Consider the following 17659-nt stretch of genomic DNA (forward strand, 5'->3'; position numbering starts at 1 on the left):
AGTTGATAGTCAGCGCCTGTTTGTGCTAGTCCTTCGTCTTGTGTCCCGTTCGTGTTGCGCTGAGAGCGAAAATGAAAAGTAGCATCTCCTTCTCTCTGCAAAGGTATGCCATCCTGAAGGATGCCAAAGAAGCCGAGGCCCAGGAAAAGAGAGCGGAAGAAGAGGCCAAGCAGCCACAAACTCCTCTGCAGCTCGAGCTTGCAAAGCCTGTGGAGGACACAGTTGTTGAGCCAGGTAGGTGGGAGCACAGAATTGGCTTTTGTGGCACCTCTGACTTATGCACCACATGTCTGTTACAGCCATGTAGCCCTGCGTGAAATGTACAGCATAAGCTGTGGCGCCTTAATTACTTGGTGTTAAGGCAGAAAATCCGGCGGAGTTGTCCTAAAATCCCCTAGCTGGGCCACCTAGGTCATGTGATCCTTTGGTGCCATCACAACCAGCCCACCCTGGCAGTTACTGCATAAACACATGTATGAGCCGGGCCTTGTTTTTCCGAAGGAAATATTAAAGAAAGAAAGATCTGTGTAAGGACCGCACCTGAAATTTTCATGACCTACACGGGAATAGCCTTCAAAATGCATGCGCAACGTGACCTCCGCAATCAGCTCCAGCTGCGAGTAGCGGTGCGCTTGATCACGGAGGCTGTGCACACGCACAACAGCTTCCAGGTGCCGTCCGCGGATAGAAGCCGTGGCTCATCATCGTCGCTGTAAATTTTTTTCTTTATCACGAGCTTCCGCTATCCATATCGGCATCAGTATCACCAGCTCCTTCCTCCATGTGGTGATGTGGCTATCTAAGGCACGGGTGTTGTGGTAGCATGTTAGTTTCCCGTAGTTGTGGCTTTCGTGTGCTGCTGCCGAGCGTTGCAGTTTTAGCACAGTGGGCAAGCGCCTTAATAGCTACACGTCTGGGAGTTTCCGCTCGAGCGTGTGGCAGGCAGGAAATTCGATGTGGGCAGGAAGTACACCCAACGATGGTGCAACCAAAAGGATGCATTGAGGAGCACAAGCTGCAAAAAGCATGCTTTCCGAGGCAAGCCGTGAAGGTTCCCCGAACTGGAGGAAGAGCTGCTCTGCTATGTGGTTGAAGTGCGGAACAGCGGCTACGCGTTGACAACGGACACGCTGCATGATCGACTTCTTGTGGGGTGAGCATGCACCAAAGCACAGCATCAGCTCTGAGTCTTTTTTTTTAACATATCACGTGCAAGGGTCGCATCCCTAAAATTGGCCCTCGAACCTGGAGGAAAAGTGCGGTCCTTACACACATTCATACGGTATATTGTAGTGAATTACATTTTGGAGCCGCTCACCCCTTCTTCGGATTTGCACCATCGTGGCCGAGAAAGTGTCCACGTCAGCCGCCTCAAGACCTACTACGACTTCTTGCTTTCGCCATAGATTGTCAGGGTGGCTCCTTTTCGTTCCTGGGGCAATTGTAACGAACTATGACAGCCACGCCTGAAGCCGCCTAGGAAGATGACTTGGAAAGACGAGACTGCTTCGATTGCCTGCCGTGAATTCCATTCCGTTTTATTTGTGCACCCTTTCACGCTAGGAAGATGACTTGGAAAGACGAGACTGCTTCGATTGCCTGCCGTGAATTCCATTCCGTTTTATTTGTGCACCCTTTCACTGCTAATGATTTTTACTCAGGAAGAGCAGCCTGGGTCACACAAGCCCCACCGGTGGCAGCAGTGGCGCATCACTTAAAGGTGCACTAAACAGGAATCTGAACTCGTCTTTTTACTGCATGAACTCTATCTACATGTTCCGGACATTCTTAGAAACTTCGAGTTATTATTCTGTGTGGCCGATTGCCTTCAGTCGAACCACATGGCCCACCTCGGGCCAGTGGTGGCGTTGAGATTGTTGAGTCTCATGAGGGATGACTTCATAATTCAGGGCTCCAACGGTCACACAATTCGGTAAGGACCGAAATAGCGGCACAAGAGCTTTTCACTCGGTCCGCGTCGTCGGACAGGAGACCAAACCTAGACAAGGTCACCTTGGTGGTGTTCCACATGACGCCTCCGTGGTTGTAGCGTTGCGCGTCCTGGCCCTGTTGGTCCTGAATTCGAAGCAGTGTGAGTGGGTGAGCAGCTTCAGCACGTTGCAAGAAGGACGCGGTGTCGTCATTTGGGTGATCGTCGACATGAGGCAGCATGGCATCGAGTGTTTTCGTCGCGCGACGTCCATACACTAGGCCAAATGGTGTCATGTTGGTTGTTTCCTGTACGTCTGTATTGTACGCGAACATGACATAAGGTAGGACGTCCTCCCAGGTTTTATGCCGCACGTCCACGTACCTTGAAAGCATGTCTGCAAGGGTCTTGCTAAGATGTTCCATCAGTCCGTTAGTTTGGGGATGATAAGAAGTCGTCCTACGGTGACTGGGTGACTGAAAATTGGAATATGGTGCAGGAGCTCAGAGGTAAAGGCAGCCCCTCTGTCCGTAATCAAAACTTGTGGAGCACCATGACGTAAGACGATTTGATGAACAAAGAACTGGGCTACTTCGATGGCGGTGCTACTTTGAAGAGATGCTGTCTCCGCATAATGCACGAGATCAGTGGCTACTATGATCCACCTTTTTCCGTAGCCTGATGTAGGAAAGGGTCTGAGGAAGTCCATGCCGACTTGCTGAAATGCTTTCGAAGGCGGCCCAGTGGGCTTGAGGAATCCGGCTGGCTTCACGGGGGGAACCTTACGGTGCTGGCAATGCTTCCAAGTGCAGACGTAATGCACTACATCGAGACCCAAGCCAGGCCAGTAGTACTTGTCTTGAATTCTGGCTTTTTTACTAGTAGCACCAAGATGGCCGGAAGCTGGTTCGTCACTGCAGGCGTGAAGAATTTCATCATGTAGTTTGACAGGGACGGCTAGCAAGTATTGCCTGCTGTTGGCGCCGAAAATCTTCTTGAGGAGAACACCGTTTCATATGCAGAGAGACGACAAAGCTCGCCTGAAGGCTTTAGGAACTCTCCCGCTGGCGCCTTCAAGATAATGAATGATGTCGCAGAGGTCGGGGTCGCCGTGTTGATGCTCGGTGAAATCGTTGGTATCTATTGCATTCAAGAAGTTTTCGTCGTCATCATCGTCGTCCAGAGCTACTTGCACGGGAGCACGAGATAAGCAGTCTGCGTTTGCGTGTATGTGACCTGATTTTTAAATGGTGGTGATATCGAACTCCTGGAGTTGAAGGCTCCATTGTGCGATGTGCCCGGAGGGATCCTTGAGGTTGGTCAGCCAGCATAGTGCGTGATGAGCAGTCACTGCTTTGAAAGAGCGACCATAAGGGTATGGTCTGAACTTCAAAACTGCCCGCACGATGGAGAGGCATTCTTTTTCAGAGGCAGAGTAGTTGGCTTCTGCTTTCAAAAGTGCGTGGCTCACATAGGTGATGACACGTGGTTGGTCCTGTCAAACTTGAACTAGGACAGCGCCCAAACCAAGGTTATTTGCTTTGGTTTGGATCCTTGTGTCTGCAAGTTCATTGAAGTGCGCCAGCACTGGGGGTGACTGCAGGCAACGTTGAACCTCTTGAAACGCCATCTGCTGTGATGGTTCCCACTGGATAGGTACATGCGCCTTTGCAGATCAGTAAGGGGTGAGGAAAGTTTTGAGAAATTCTCCACAAAGCGGCGGTAATACACGCATAGCCCGAGGAAGCGACGAGCTGTCTTTTGGTGATGCGGTGGTGGAAAATTGGCAATGGCAGATGTCTTCTCGTAATACAGAAGGACCCTTCCATTGTTAAGGACATTGCCTAAGAACTCTTCGTATGCAAAATCGCATTTTTCGGCTTTTAGAGCAAGGCCTGATGAAGTAATGACCGGCAATATGTTCTCGAGGCGACGCAGGTGCTCCTCGAAAGACGGGGCAAAAACGATGATTTCGTCCAGGTAGACCAGACAAGTTTGCCACTTCAAATCCGCAAGAATGGTATCCATGAGCCTTTGGAATGTTGCAGGTGCCGAACAAAGACCAAATGGCATCACCTGAAACCTCGTACAGGCTGTCTGGAGTGATGAATGCCGTTTTTTCGTGGTCCCTCTCGTACACCTCGATTTGCCAATATCCAGACTTCAGGTCTATGGAGGAGAAATATCTGGTGTTGCATAAGTGATCCAAGGCGTCGTCAGTTCTGGGTAGCGGGTACACATCCTTTTTGGTGATGTTGTTTAACCGACTGTAGTCAACACAGAATTGTAAAGTGCCATCCTTCTTCTTCACAAGCACGACAGGTGCCGGCCACGGGCTCCTAGAAGGTCTAATAACGTCGTTGGCGAGCATTTCTTTCACTTGTGTGCTGATAGCCTCAGACACTTGATAAGGTGACTGCCGGAGTGGTGGAACATTTTCATGCTGGCTGCTTCCCTTGGATCTTCACACGTGTTCATCACTGACGATGAATATTGCGCCTATCCTGGAATAACATCGTGACCAATACTGGATTTGCCTGCGCCGCCGCCGGAATATTGCCTCCCGGATATTGAATGGCAACCATCATCGACATCATCATCAGCGACTTCGCCGGCTATAAAAGGGCCGCACCTGTCGCCGCCGCTCTGCGGGCTCGGTAGCTGTGTGAAAGCACAGTCTACTAATCCGTTCCTCTATGCTATACAGGTTGGTAATAAGTTTTCTCTTTATGCTAAGAAAACCAGCAATTAGTTACTAATGCAGCTGCCGAGCCCGCAGTGCTGCTCCAGTGTTGTTCATGTATGCTTACGCACGCTCTGTATGCTTCTACTCCTGTCAGGTGATGTGGAGACGAATCCTGGGGCGAACAACTCTGAAACCTTAATTTCCGAACTGCAGAAATTAACAGCTGGCCAAACTACCCTAATCTCCGACTTGCAGGACATTAAGACATAGCTCAGAACAACTGATTCAACTCTGGCCGATGTAAACAAGTGCATGATTGTTCTGGAATCTCACTACGCTACGCTCGCTGCAATTAATTATGAAATAGACAGCCTTTGAACTTTAACTACCCAACTAAGCCTACAGATCGTGAAATTGGAAGCGCGTGTAGACGATGCTGAAAACCACTCTCGCTGTGATAATCTAATATTCCACAATATTCCCAACACTAATCCTTACTGAAAGTTTTGCGGATTCAGAGGAAACAGTCATTAGCCATTGCTCTACGCATCTGGATTTCACCATACTTCCTAATCAAATCGAGCGCGCTCATCGCCTTGGGCGCCACCCGACAGGTCGCAATCGTCCAATCATCGTAAAATTCACGTCGTTCAAAACTAAAGACAGCATCCTCTCTAATGGAAAAAATTTAAAGAGACAGACTACAGCATTGGCGAAGACTTTTCTCCTCTTGTTCGTCATGTTCGCAAACAGCTAGTTGCCCATGTGCAGTCCATAACAGTTAAATTCACCTTGCGTTTCAAAACACTACACATCGGTCCAAGACATTACATCTTCGATGAGACCTCGCAAACTGTAAAAGAAGTGCAGGGCAATAAATTTTGGCAAAACGTTTGAAACATTCGCCGCAAGCCGCTTTTTCCTTGTCAGCGATCTTCAAGAATTTTCGCAGTTTTATTTCAAAGCGGGACATCGTTTCTAATCTCGTCTCATCATCTTCCAGTAACTTACTAATCTTGACTGAAACGTGGCTCAACACTGACATATCTGACAGCGAAGTCCTCGCTGACTTGCCTAATTTCAGTGTTTATCGCAATGACTGCAAAGATAGGAGGGGAGGAAGCATACTTATTGCAACCAGGCAAGAACTGTTATGCACGCCCATTAACCTTTCATCAGACATCGAAATATTGTGGAACCTATTCCACTCTTCACCACAGTCAGTTGTCGTTGGCGTTTGCTATAAACCCCTTAATAATAGTCGAAATTTTCCGCACAAATTTAATAATGCATTAAATGAAATCAAAACTAAGCATCCTAAAGCCGGCATTTTCGTCTTCGTCGACTTCAACTTTTCTAGCATTGATTGGCAGAACCTAACCGCTACAGGTAGCAATTAAGCTAATGAATTTCTTGATGTCTGCCTTAATTTCAATCTGGTACAACTAATATCTGAGCCAACACATGTAACAAAAGACAGCGCTAATACTCTTGATCTAATATTAACCAATCATACAGAATGTGTTCATTCCATCACGTATCATCTAGGTGTTAGTGATCAAAAAATAATACACGCTTGCCTCACCATTAAACCATTGCCCCGTGCAACCAATAGACATACCATCTGATTATATGATTAGGGAAACTATGCTGCTATTAATAACGAACTTCGCCCCTCCCTAGCCCTTGTTGAACCCAACTTTCAGCAAAGAACGATTCATGAAAAACTGGTTATTATTCAAAAATAAAATTGAAGAATTGGTAGACAAATTTATTCCAAAAGTAGTCATACGAAAGAGCCCGCGAAACCCATGGTTCAAGATTGTCTAAAACGTCTGTAAAACAAAAAGAAACGCCTCTTCCGCTCAGCAAAATTGCATCCCAGTGAGAACGCTTGGAATAGATACTATGTGGCAGAAAAAGCATACCTAAAATAAAACTCGTGAAACCAAGCGGGCTTTTTTTCAGTACGATTTGCCTAAAATGCTGACAACTAACCCCCGTAAATTCTGGCAAGTCATCAACCCACAGCACGCACGTAATATTTCCCTTTCTGATGCATCAGGTGAAGCCGTCTCAGATGCAGCCTGTGCCAATCTATTCAATGAGGCCTTTTCATCTGTGTTTACGAAAGAAGCTAGCATGTCACTTCCTTCAGAACCGACATCTGTCATGAAACCTATGCCTCCGCTTATATTCTCTCCAACAGGAATCCCATCATTAATAGAAAAAATGAAGCTCTCATCCTCCGCCAGCATCAATAGCATCAACACTAAAATAGTAAAAAACACAAAAGATGCATGTGCGTCTTTCTTATCGTTGTTATTCACGCAATCACTTCTCACTGGCCAACTGCCCAAGGATTCGAAACATGGGAAGGTCGTTCCAGTCTGCAAATCAGGTGACAAAAATTCGCCCTTAAATTACCGCCCCGTTTCCTTAATCAGCGTACCCTGCAAAATCATGGAGCACGTCATCTACACCCATATCATGGCCTTCCTTGCCTCTAACAACTTTTTTCACCCGGCACAGCATGGATTCCACAGGGGATACTCCTGCGGTACCCAACTGGCAACTCTTACATGATCTGCACATAAACCTTGATTGCAATCAACAGACCGACGCAGTATTTTTGGATTTCGCGAAAGCCTTCGATAAAGTACCCCATAAACGCTTACTGACAAAACTTTCTAGATTAAATTTGCACCCCTACATAAAGAAGTTGCTTGAAGCCTTCCTATCTAATCGCTCCCAATTTGTTTCTTTTAACAGTAAGAACTCTAACTCTCTTCCGGTAATGTCAGGTGTTCCTCAGGGATCTGTACTCGGCCCGCTACTTTTCCTAATATACGTTAACGAGGCACCTCTAATATACGCATGTTTGCTGACGACTGTGTAATTTATCGTGCAGTTACTAAACCTGCTAACCAAGCATCTCTTCAAAGTGATCCTAATGCTGTCCAGAACTGGCGTAACCAATGGCTAATGGAACTTAACCCTCATAAGTGCAAGCTTTTATCTCTCCACCGTTGTCGTAATCCTGTTATACGTTCCTGCATGATTTCTCATGTGTCCATAGAACCAGTTCAGTCCTACAAGTATATAGGTGTAACACTTTCTAGTGACCTCTCCTTGAGTTTGCCTGTCACTAACACAATATCATCAGCTAACAGAACGTTGGGATAGTTATCGGCCGGTTTATTCGACGCAGCATGAAAACCGCTACGTCAGCTGTGCCACAGGTGTGGTTTACAAAATTCCGTTGACCTGCGAAAAAGTGTACATTGGGCAAACAGGCCGATGTGTTAATGACAGACTAAGAGAACACCACAACTCTCTGTCCCCTACTGACGGCGCTAACTTGCCTTGACATTGCCGGGAATGCGGTTGCTACCCGCTATTTTCCAATGTTAGTATTGTCGGCAGAGGCAAGGGAAAAGTTGAGCGCGAAATCCTCGAAGCCTTCTTCATTAGTATTCAAGGAGATGATTGCATCAGCAGTCCTTCTATCTACCTCATGCAGAAGGAACTTGGCTTCCTTTCGCAACGGCGATAGATCACAGCTTGTCTTTAGATGTAGATTGTTGTTAACTGAGCTGCGCAAACTTTGCCACTTTTCCTGGGAGACTGTTTTCTTGCATAAAGCACAGTTGCTAGTCCAGTCGTCATGTGTGTGCCTCGTCTCTTCGCTGTGTTCCGTCTTTTGACTGGTTTTACTCCTGATCCTGTGCATCTAGTTTCCCCTACGGGGACCCCGAGACTGGCCTTGTCCTGGGGAGCTGTAGCGACGCGGAGATTTATTTATTTATTTGTACATACTGCAACCCTATTGGGCTATTGCAGGGGTGGGTGTAAACAAAACAACGTAGAGAAAAAAGGAGCACAACAATGGCGAACAGCAGAGACAATGTGAGTAGAGAAAAAAAAACATATGCAAGAAAAGGCAATATTATTCAATAGCCTCTAAAAACAGTTTTAATATACTAAGAGATTGAACTTCATTTACAAAGGAACTTGCAGGACGGTAGAAGGCGCCGATTACGACATGACTTTTGTTCATATAAAGTTTGCACCAGACTGATTCTATGTCATCTGGCGGTGACATTATTGATAACTTGAGGTCAGAACGAAAAAGCAACGCAACGTTACCACCTTTAGTGTGGCGTCTGTCTGTGCGAACCGCAACGTAGCCAGGAGGCCTGAATTCTGAGTCTAATATGTCGTCATGCAGCCAAGTTTCTGTGATGCCAATTACATGAGGTGAGTGCGCAGTGATTAAAGATAGAAAGTCTGTGAATTTGTTAGTTATGCTTCTGGCACTTAGGTTCAAAATGGAAAGGTTACAATCAGAATTATTTGGCAGTCAACGAGGGGAAGCGTAACGTGGTGACTCAGAAAATATATCGAGGGGAAGAATCGCGAGATGGTGATTGGAAAGTGCGAGTAATCGAAAACTTCAGGTCTCTGATAAAAGCATTCAAAACGTCGTCCCGAATGTAGCGAGCCTTGTCGATAAAAGCGTGATCATAGCGTAACTTTACCACATAACCCTGGCTTCGTAAAAGTGCTGAAGCATCCCAAATTTTTTTCCTAATAGCGCGGACGTTGGCCGAAAAATCTTCACTAATGTAGTAATCAGACCTTTTAAGTATCGAGACGTTTTTCATCACCAACAACTTTTCCTGGAAATCCAGCAACTTAAGAATGACTGGGTGTGGATGCCCTTTTTGCTTTTGACCGATTCTGTGGCAACGCTCAATGTGGGGGAGCGTAATTTACGGTTTAACGGAAAATATCGATGTAACCCTATCTAGCAGAGTCCTCTTTTTTTCATCTTGGTTTTCGTCCAAGCCGTGTATGATAATTTTGTTGCGACAAGAACGGTTATCAAGGTCGTCATTCTTTGCAACTAACCGAGCTACAGTTCCACTTAATGTTTTTAGTTCGGAGCGCAAAAAAATCAGACTCACTGGCATTAGCTTTGTGACTAGATGGAGACGATTCAAGTGCAGCCACACGGGTTTCAAGCACATCAAAACGTGAGTTCTCGGAAGCTTGGAATGACTTAATATTGCTAAGGTCTTCGGCCATTTGCTTTTTCCTTTCAAGGAATTCACTAAGCATGGTGACAATTAGGGGTGTGCAAATATTCGAAATTTCGAATACGAATCGAATATCTTTCATATTCGGTTCATATTCGTATTCGAGAAATGATATTCGGGAATTTTCGAATATTCGAAAATTCCCAAATACTTGGCAGAGTAGAACTTTTTACGTCTTGTCTCTGTTGGCGCTTCTTTTCTTAGTAACTTGGCAGAGATCGTATACCGGGCCGACTTTCGTAAATATGATTGTTGCAAAAGCGCAATATCTGTGCTAATGATCTGAATATAGAGTTTAAAGTTCCAGGAAAACAATATAAAGGCCCTGTTCTCTTTCTTCTCCATCGTTCATCGCGTGGACCGATCGCGTTCCGATGCCGCTAGGCTTGACCTTGTGCGCAATTCCGCAAGTTTGCTTTCCCACATACCACACGTGCTGCGAACGAGATGGGGGACGACCCGCTTGCAACATTTGTAACGCGAAAGCGCGTTAATTTTTATCTTTTCGTAATATGTTATTTAATTAAAGCCCACACCCATGGCATTCGTTCTGTCATCTTAACTCTCTGAGCGTGACCACCGCCATCTTGTTTTGGTCAACTACGCTATGCGGGAAAGCCTACTTGCGGAATTTCGCGTGAGGCTCCTGAAGGGGCGAGTCGAGGTGTCACAACAGGGCAGGCGATCCTGTAAAAATTCCGCCTATTGCATGGTGCACTGTAACCCATGCACCTCTTAAGTGGGCGTAACAGCAGGCATGATAACGTTCGAAGGGCCCTTGTCACTAGGTCAAAAAAATAACTTGGCCGCGTAGTTTTGGTTTCTGAGTTTCGCCACTCGCCCGTGGCAATGGCAACTGTCGGCCCGCGCATTCGTCAGTCATCCAGTTTCAGTACCGTGCCGCTTTCAGACGTGTCGCTGGTCATTTTTTTTTTCCTTTTAGAAGCAGTCTTGCCATTCTGGCATCAATGTGCGTTCCCAGGTCGCTTATGTTCGCGATGTCTTCCAGCACGCCGAAACTCTGTGCTCGTCACGGGATTACACGTATTTGCGCGATAGAGCCGCCTCCTATGACTGCCGCATTTTCGGTAGTTTTTTTGTTTCTTTTTCGGGGCTGCGGGGCTTTTTCTAAACCGACCTTCGAATAAGCCGGGCATTTCTGTCGGTTCTTTGAACTCCGAATTAATGAGGTTTTACTAGCCATCATGTTATTTTTGTTTCCAGTCTTGTCGTGTTATGGATTTCATTTTGCCTGACCACATTACAGGTTGGATACTGTTATGCTGTTCAATTAAGTAGTATATATTTCTGTGCACATCATGTTTTTTATATAAGGTGCTCAGGCAGTCTAGCTTTGTTTATTTCACTTGCAAAGGCCATACGCTATTTTGAAAAAAATATGAGCTTCAATGTTTGCTTGTTTATCTTTTCTGAATTTATTTTTCGTGCTGACCAGATATTCGATATTCGATTCAATAATCGAAGCCATTTTTTCTTCATATTCGTATTCGATTCGTATTCGAAAATTTCCCCTAGTGACACCCCTAGTGACAATATTATCAGTTTCGGTTGAACTTACAACAGTAGCCGAATGTTCAGTGGCAGAGCGCGTAGGGCGCACAGAAGGGCTGTCATTTTCTCACTGTACTTTAATGAATTGCCGTTATTTACCGGGCTTTTAGCGGGCTCTTTTGAGGGGTCAGATTTATGGGGGGCCTGGATTGAGCTCTACGTATCCACTCAGCAAAACATGACTGATACAGTACAATACATTTGAACACAAGTCAACCGCGTCTTGTGGGCAGAGGAACAGCAGCAATGATCGATTGTCTGATTTCAGGCATCGGGAATTCTCAAGGTAACATACCTGCACAATGAAGAGACAGCGCTTTATCATCGTGCCGCCACTGCTGTTGCCTTGCCCATTGACGCACGAAGCCTCAGGTGGCGTTTTTATACCCTTGACTGGTGACGTTGCGGTGCTGCCAATGTCAATGGTGCGCGCATGGGTATCAAAGATCCATGGAACACGCAGGAGCCAGGCCGTTGATCCCCCTGGCAAGCCATAGCTATCGCACACAGGGGCGATAGGGCAGTCGGCCGATGCACGGGCGAAGGTCCACGCGTGCTGCTCGATGATCGGCGACTCGTCCGAGAAGCACACGCAGATGACGTCACTAGGCACACAGTCCCACGAAACTGGCTTGACGACGCATCCAAGGATCTGCACAATGAAGAGACAGCGCTTTAGCATCGTGCCGCCGCTGCTGTTGCCTTGCCCACTCCATGGTGCATGGTGCATGGTGAACGATGCATGGTGCATGGTGTAGATGCATGGTGAACGAGAGAAGCGGCGCTGTGCTGAGTCCGCTTGCGAGATGTAGTCAGTGATCTCCAGTGGTCGTTCTCCACACGTCGGACGGGGATAGCCGACGGGAAATCCTCGAAGGCCCATCTCCTTGTTTGGGCAGTAGCACCAAACATGTCCAGCCTCACTGCAATGATAGCACTGCGGCTGATTGTCTGGCGCTCTCATATCCGTTCTGCGTCGGCCTAGGCGCTGTGGAGAATTCGGCTGGAGAGGTTGACTCCGTATAGCGGCGGAGGCAGGTGCTTCATAACGTGGGTTCGGCAGGGACGGGATGAAACGACATGTGACGGTGGCGTAGCTGAGATCAGGGTGCTGCGGTTGTATCGGGCCTGGGAGAGGTAGTGGTGTGCTCGTACTTAAAGCTTGTTGCACCTCGTCACGAACAACATCAGCAAGTGTGGCAACCTGAGGCTGCACCTTAGCCGGAAAGAGCTTCGCCATTTCTTCTCGCACGATGGATCGAATAATCTCACGTAGAGATTCTCCAGAGTTCATCGTGGCTCCCTCCACGGTGGCTGTGTGCATCGATGCTGTTGTGCGGTCGTAGTGTCAGGCCCTCATGTCAAGAGACTTTTCGATGAAGCTCGCCTCTTTTCCGAAGTCAGTTACAGTCACTGGAGGACTTCGAGCCAGGCCGACTAACAGCTGCTCCTTAACTCCTTTAATCAGGAAGCTGACCTTCCTCTCCTCCGACATGCTTGGGTGCGCATGTTGGAAGAGTCGCTTCATTTCTTCGACGTACACCGTCACACTCTCGTCGGGGAGTTGGGCCCGGAAGAGCAGGTCAGCCTTCTCCTTGCGTAACTTGCTGTCCTTGAAGACTTGGAGGAACTTGGTTTTTAATGTATCCCACGTTCGAAGGCCATATTCATTGTTGATAAATCAGGTCCTCGCATGGTCTTCGAGGGCGAAATAAACCTGAGGCATCTGCCAGTCAGTGCCCCAGCCATTGTATATGGCCACCCGGTTGTACTGGTCCAGCCAGTCTTCGGCGTCCTCGTGGGGTTGGCCGTGGAAATGGGGTGGCTCTCGCTGGTAGTGGAGTAGGACTGGCGGAACTGTTGCTGGAGGATTCATTGTGGTAGCCTTTCGGGGTGGATTAGAAGGGAGTAGTCCAAATTTGGGAGATAGGCCTTGCAATCTGCGACTGCCCTGGTGGACTGGTGTGTCTATCTTAGGTATTTGTCAGGGGCTTGAACTGTGGCTTGAAGGGGGCGTACATCAACGATGCACCCAGCACCTTTACCAGATGTCACATTGGCGTTAAGCGGCCGAGAGTCAGTAGTGGCGTAGCCCTGGACAAGCGCTTCTACAACACTTCTTTTTCCTCTTGATAGGTGCATTCGTCTGCATGAGTGCTGGCGTCAGTATAATTAGTTTTGACATACCTTAATCAGTTCTCATAAATAGAAAAATGACCCAAGCCTAATTAGGTATTTCTTAGGGGTCAAGACACTTTTCCTTAATATTTTTTGGTTCCAGTTGAAATGGAGGCGTAGTCCAAAGCCTACAATGCAGAGCTGTGCTACATATATTGTTATAGAGATACAACATCAGATAAAACATCGAGCCCACTTATAACGGCCGCAGTTATCATGAGCACTCGCTTATTACGAATGGGGGTGGAGCTGCTGTCAAAATATGTTTTCGGGCATTGTGTCTCGATTATATATACAACAAACAACTGTGGCCGCACCACTTGGTCATAACAAAGAATGAGTAGGCGCTTTAAACTCTCCTACGAAGACGAGAAGCGCACCCTTCCCTTTATTGACCTAAGCGTGTCCCAGCTCCCGTGATCCCTTCAAATATAGTGTAGCCCCCCCCCCCCCCCCCCAATAAAAAAAAGCAATAAAAACGGCAGCATTGAAACTGCACTTAACCGCCGGCCAAGTGCCCAGAGAGGCTATAAGAGAAGAAGGCTGAGGTTTATTTTATTTATTTTATTTTTTTTTCTTTCTTTTTATTTTGACAGAACTGGTTACAATACAAGACCGAATAACACACATTGGTATAAAGCACTGCCAAGGTAGACGAGGCAAAAGGCGTTTAATGCACGCCTGACGAGGCCTCGTCTCCGGAATATTGCATCAGGACAGACGAGTGGCCGGTCGCGCCAACAACAAGAAAGAATAAGGAGGCAGCAAAACTGTGCAGTTACAAAACAATCAGAAAGATTCGGTACAAGACGCCATTATTAGAAACATCAATCACTAAGCAGGTAGAATACAATGCAAAGGCAATACTCAAGATACAATGGAATACCGTACATAAAAAAAACACTTAAGAAAAAATCAAACAAATTAAAACAGCATACATCAAAACAGCGTAGTTATGCTTTATCTAGTTAAAAAGTTTTAACTTGTCTCTTAAAACTATTTACTGAGTTGGAGTTACAGGCTATTTGAACAATTTCCTGAAACATGTTTAAAAGTGCAGGGATTTGAAAGTCAACCGACTGCTTCCCGTAGGATGTTCTGATCAGGTTTGAAGTAAACAATACATTTCTCAACTCGTAGCCACAGTGAGCACGTTCATATGTTGCGAAAAAGCCTGGTTGATCACGTTTAATTTCGTTGTATATTCTGAGTGCTAGTACTTGGCGAAATACGTTAGTAAATGTAAGAATCTTGTTTTCATAGAAAAAACCTTGAGTATGTTCACGTGCTGATAAGTTTTCAATAAATCGAATCGCTTTCTTCTGCATGATATGAAGCCGTTCAAGATTGCCCTTTGAAGTCGTGCCCCATACCAGTACGCAGCAGTGTAGTCGTGAGTAGATCATTGCATAGTACAACTGTCGCTTGAACCACGTGGGTAAAATGTACCTGAATTTGTTTAGGATACCTAAGGTTTTCGATATATTGGTGCCGATGCTATCGATGTGTGGTGTCCAGTTAAGGTTTTCGTGAAAGATCACGCCTAGAAATTTCTGTTTGCTTACTTGCGTTATCACTTTTTTCTGAAATTCTAGCTTTAGATAACAATCTGCTGCCTTATTTTTGGGTCGAAATATCATGTAGTTTGTTTTTTCTGTGTTCAGGACTAGCTGATTATGATATAACCAGATAGACAATTGTTCAAGCCATGCATTTGCTTCTGTTAATATGCTGGTTAAGTCGGTTCCTTGAAAAAAGATATTTGCGTCATCAGCGTATAAGATAATATCAGGAGTTCGAGGAATACATACAATGTCATTAATATAGAGAAGAAATAAAAGGGGACCTAAGATAGATCCCTGCGGGACACCATACTGTATCAGTTTAGACGTTGATGTGAAGCTATTGATTTTTACAAACTGGTAACGGTTATGTAAGTAACTTTTAATTAAGTCGAGCGCGATTCCACGAATGCCATAGTTACAAAGTTTATTATATAATATATCATGTTTAATCGAGTCAAAAGCTTTCCTAAAATCTAAAAATATGCCTACGGTATACATCTTATTCTCAATATTAGTTATTATTTTTTCTTTGATGTTCAGCAAGGCAGATTGAACTGTTTTTCCTTTCTGAAAACCATACTGTTGTTTTACTATTATGTCTTTCTTTGATAAGAATTTGTAAAGTCTATTATTTATAACATACTCAGGTATCTTTGAAAAAAAAGGTAATACAGATATAGGTCTGTAGTTCGCGAGAACATCCTTAGGTCCACCCTTATGTATTGCACAGACGCGGGCAATTTTCATACTGTCTGGGAATATACCATGCCGCATTATGTTGTTGCAAATATGGGAGAGGGGGACGCAAAGAATATCAGATACCGCTTTCACTGGTCGGACAGCAATGTCATCATAACCACAAGCAGAAGAATCTTTCATATTTTTTATCACTCCTTCAATTTCATCTGGTGTGGTTGGCGTCAAAAAAATTGAATCTATTTCAGTATTACTTAGATTTAGGTATGAACTGACCGAGCTGCTGCGAGATGCACCAGCCGTAAGAAAATGATTGTTAAATAGGTTTGCTAGTGACTCACCGGCGTGGCTTGTGCCATCTACGACTAACTCATGGGGTATAGTGTCACTTCTCTGCGAAAGAATTGAATTAAACAAGGTCCATGCCTTTTGAGGGCAGTTGTACACTGCCGTAAACTTGTTCATGTAATACGCTGTGCGAGCTTTCTTTAGTTCACCACTTAACTTATTTCGCAGTTTTTTATATTCTGACAGTTTATTTATATCTTTAGTCTTAATAAACGTGTTGAACAAGTCATTTCGGGCATTTATCTTGTTTAATAAATCGTTTGTGATCCAAGGCTTTCTTGCACGCTTAGGTTTTTTCAGAATTCTTGCAGGGAAAGCATCATAATATTGTTGAGTTACCGCAGTTAGAAAGCAGTTGTATGCATCATTAGGATGTGCAACATTTAAAACATTTTCCCACGTTAAACTGCTTAAAAGATCACGAAAACGTGTTATTCCAGCTGTACTGACATGTCTACGAGGCGGAGCTTTTTGGTGTGACTGAGGTTGTGATGTTACCGGCAGGAAGCAAAATATTGGCATGTGGTCACTGATGCCTGTTGTCAGAACTCCAGAGCGCACACCATTGTCATGACAACTTGTCAAACACAAATCAATTAATGTCTGGCTATCTGCAGTCACACGAGTAGGTATGCTAATAACATTTATTAGACCGGTCGAGTGTATTAAATCCTGAAACTTACTGGAACACAAATCAGAGGAAAGCAAATTAATATTAAAATCTCCCAAAATGACTACTGGGCACTTAAAGGATAACAAATGCTCACTAAGGTCTTCGAAAAAATCTAAGAATGCCACCAAGGATCCTGAAGGTGGCCGGTATACAACCGTCACAGCAAACGCTTGACACTTGACTGCAAGGGATTCATAGTTGTCCGTAATAGCAGAGTACTCTTGGATGATACTGTACATATGGCGTTTACTGATGTAGAGCGCCACGCCTCCACCGCGTCGGTTACATCGACCAAGCGATTCATAATTATAGTTATCAAGCTTCACTGCATGCTTTTGATCACTGAACCAAGTTTCCGAAAATGCAAGTACGGTAAATTCATGATTTAACGTTGCCAGGTACGCACAAACGTCAGGATACTTGTCTCGCAAGCTTCTCGCGTTAAGGTGAAAAAACGATGCTGTTTTTTTCAGTGCTTGTGTTTCCTTGACTATGTTGGCGAAAGTGATAGCGCTATGATAACCGCAGTTTGGGGTGTAAGCAGCCATGAAAAAGAAAAAACAGAATCAGAGCGCACGCGCTCTGCTACACCATTTTCGCCAGGTCATCTTCAGTTCTGATCTGGATAGCGCTGTCGCCTTCTTTCTTGCGCACAAGGATTCTGCCATTCTTTTGCCAGACAAACTTATAGGAACGCTCGAGTGCCTTCGATTTTGTCACCCACAGCAATTTCTTGTTCAGAGGAGTTAGATTGTCAAGGAAACGAACGCCGGGAACCTTAGTTACCAGATGTGTCTTTTGCTCGGTCCACTGCTCCTTGGTTGTACGCGAAGAAAAGCGTACCATGATTGCGGGAGTGTTTTCCTCCCTTGCAGGCAGCCTATGTATTGCTTCTACATCTTTCGCGGT

General features: G+C 45.5%; 1 protein-coding gene across 7 annotated transcripts in view; it reads left to right on the top strand.

The window, feature by feature from the left end:
• Positions 1-17659, top strand: part of LOC144094162 (ubiquitin carboxyl-terminal hydrolase 8-like) — a 402680-nt gene that overhangs the window by 132520 nt on the left and 252501 nt on the right. For all 7 annotated transcript variants that reach the window (XM_077628075.1, XM_077628078.1, XM_077628079.1 and 4 more), the window contains exon 5: positions 104-234. In XM_077628075.1, the coding sequence (XP_077484201.1) occupies positions 104-234 (131 nt within the window). The remainder of the gene's footprint in view (positions 1-103; positions 235-17659) is intronic.

Source organism: Amblyomma americanum, chromosome 6, assembly GCF_052857255.1.
Source record: "Amblyomma americanum isolate KBUSLIRL-KWMA chromosome 6, ASM5285725v1, whole genome shotgun sequence".
NCBI lineage: Eukaryota > Metazoa > Arthropoda > Arachnida > Ixodida > Ixodidae > Amblyomma > Amblyomma americanum.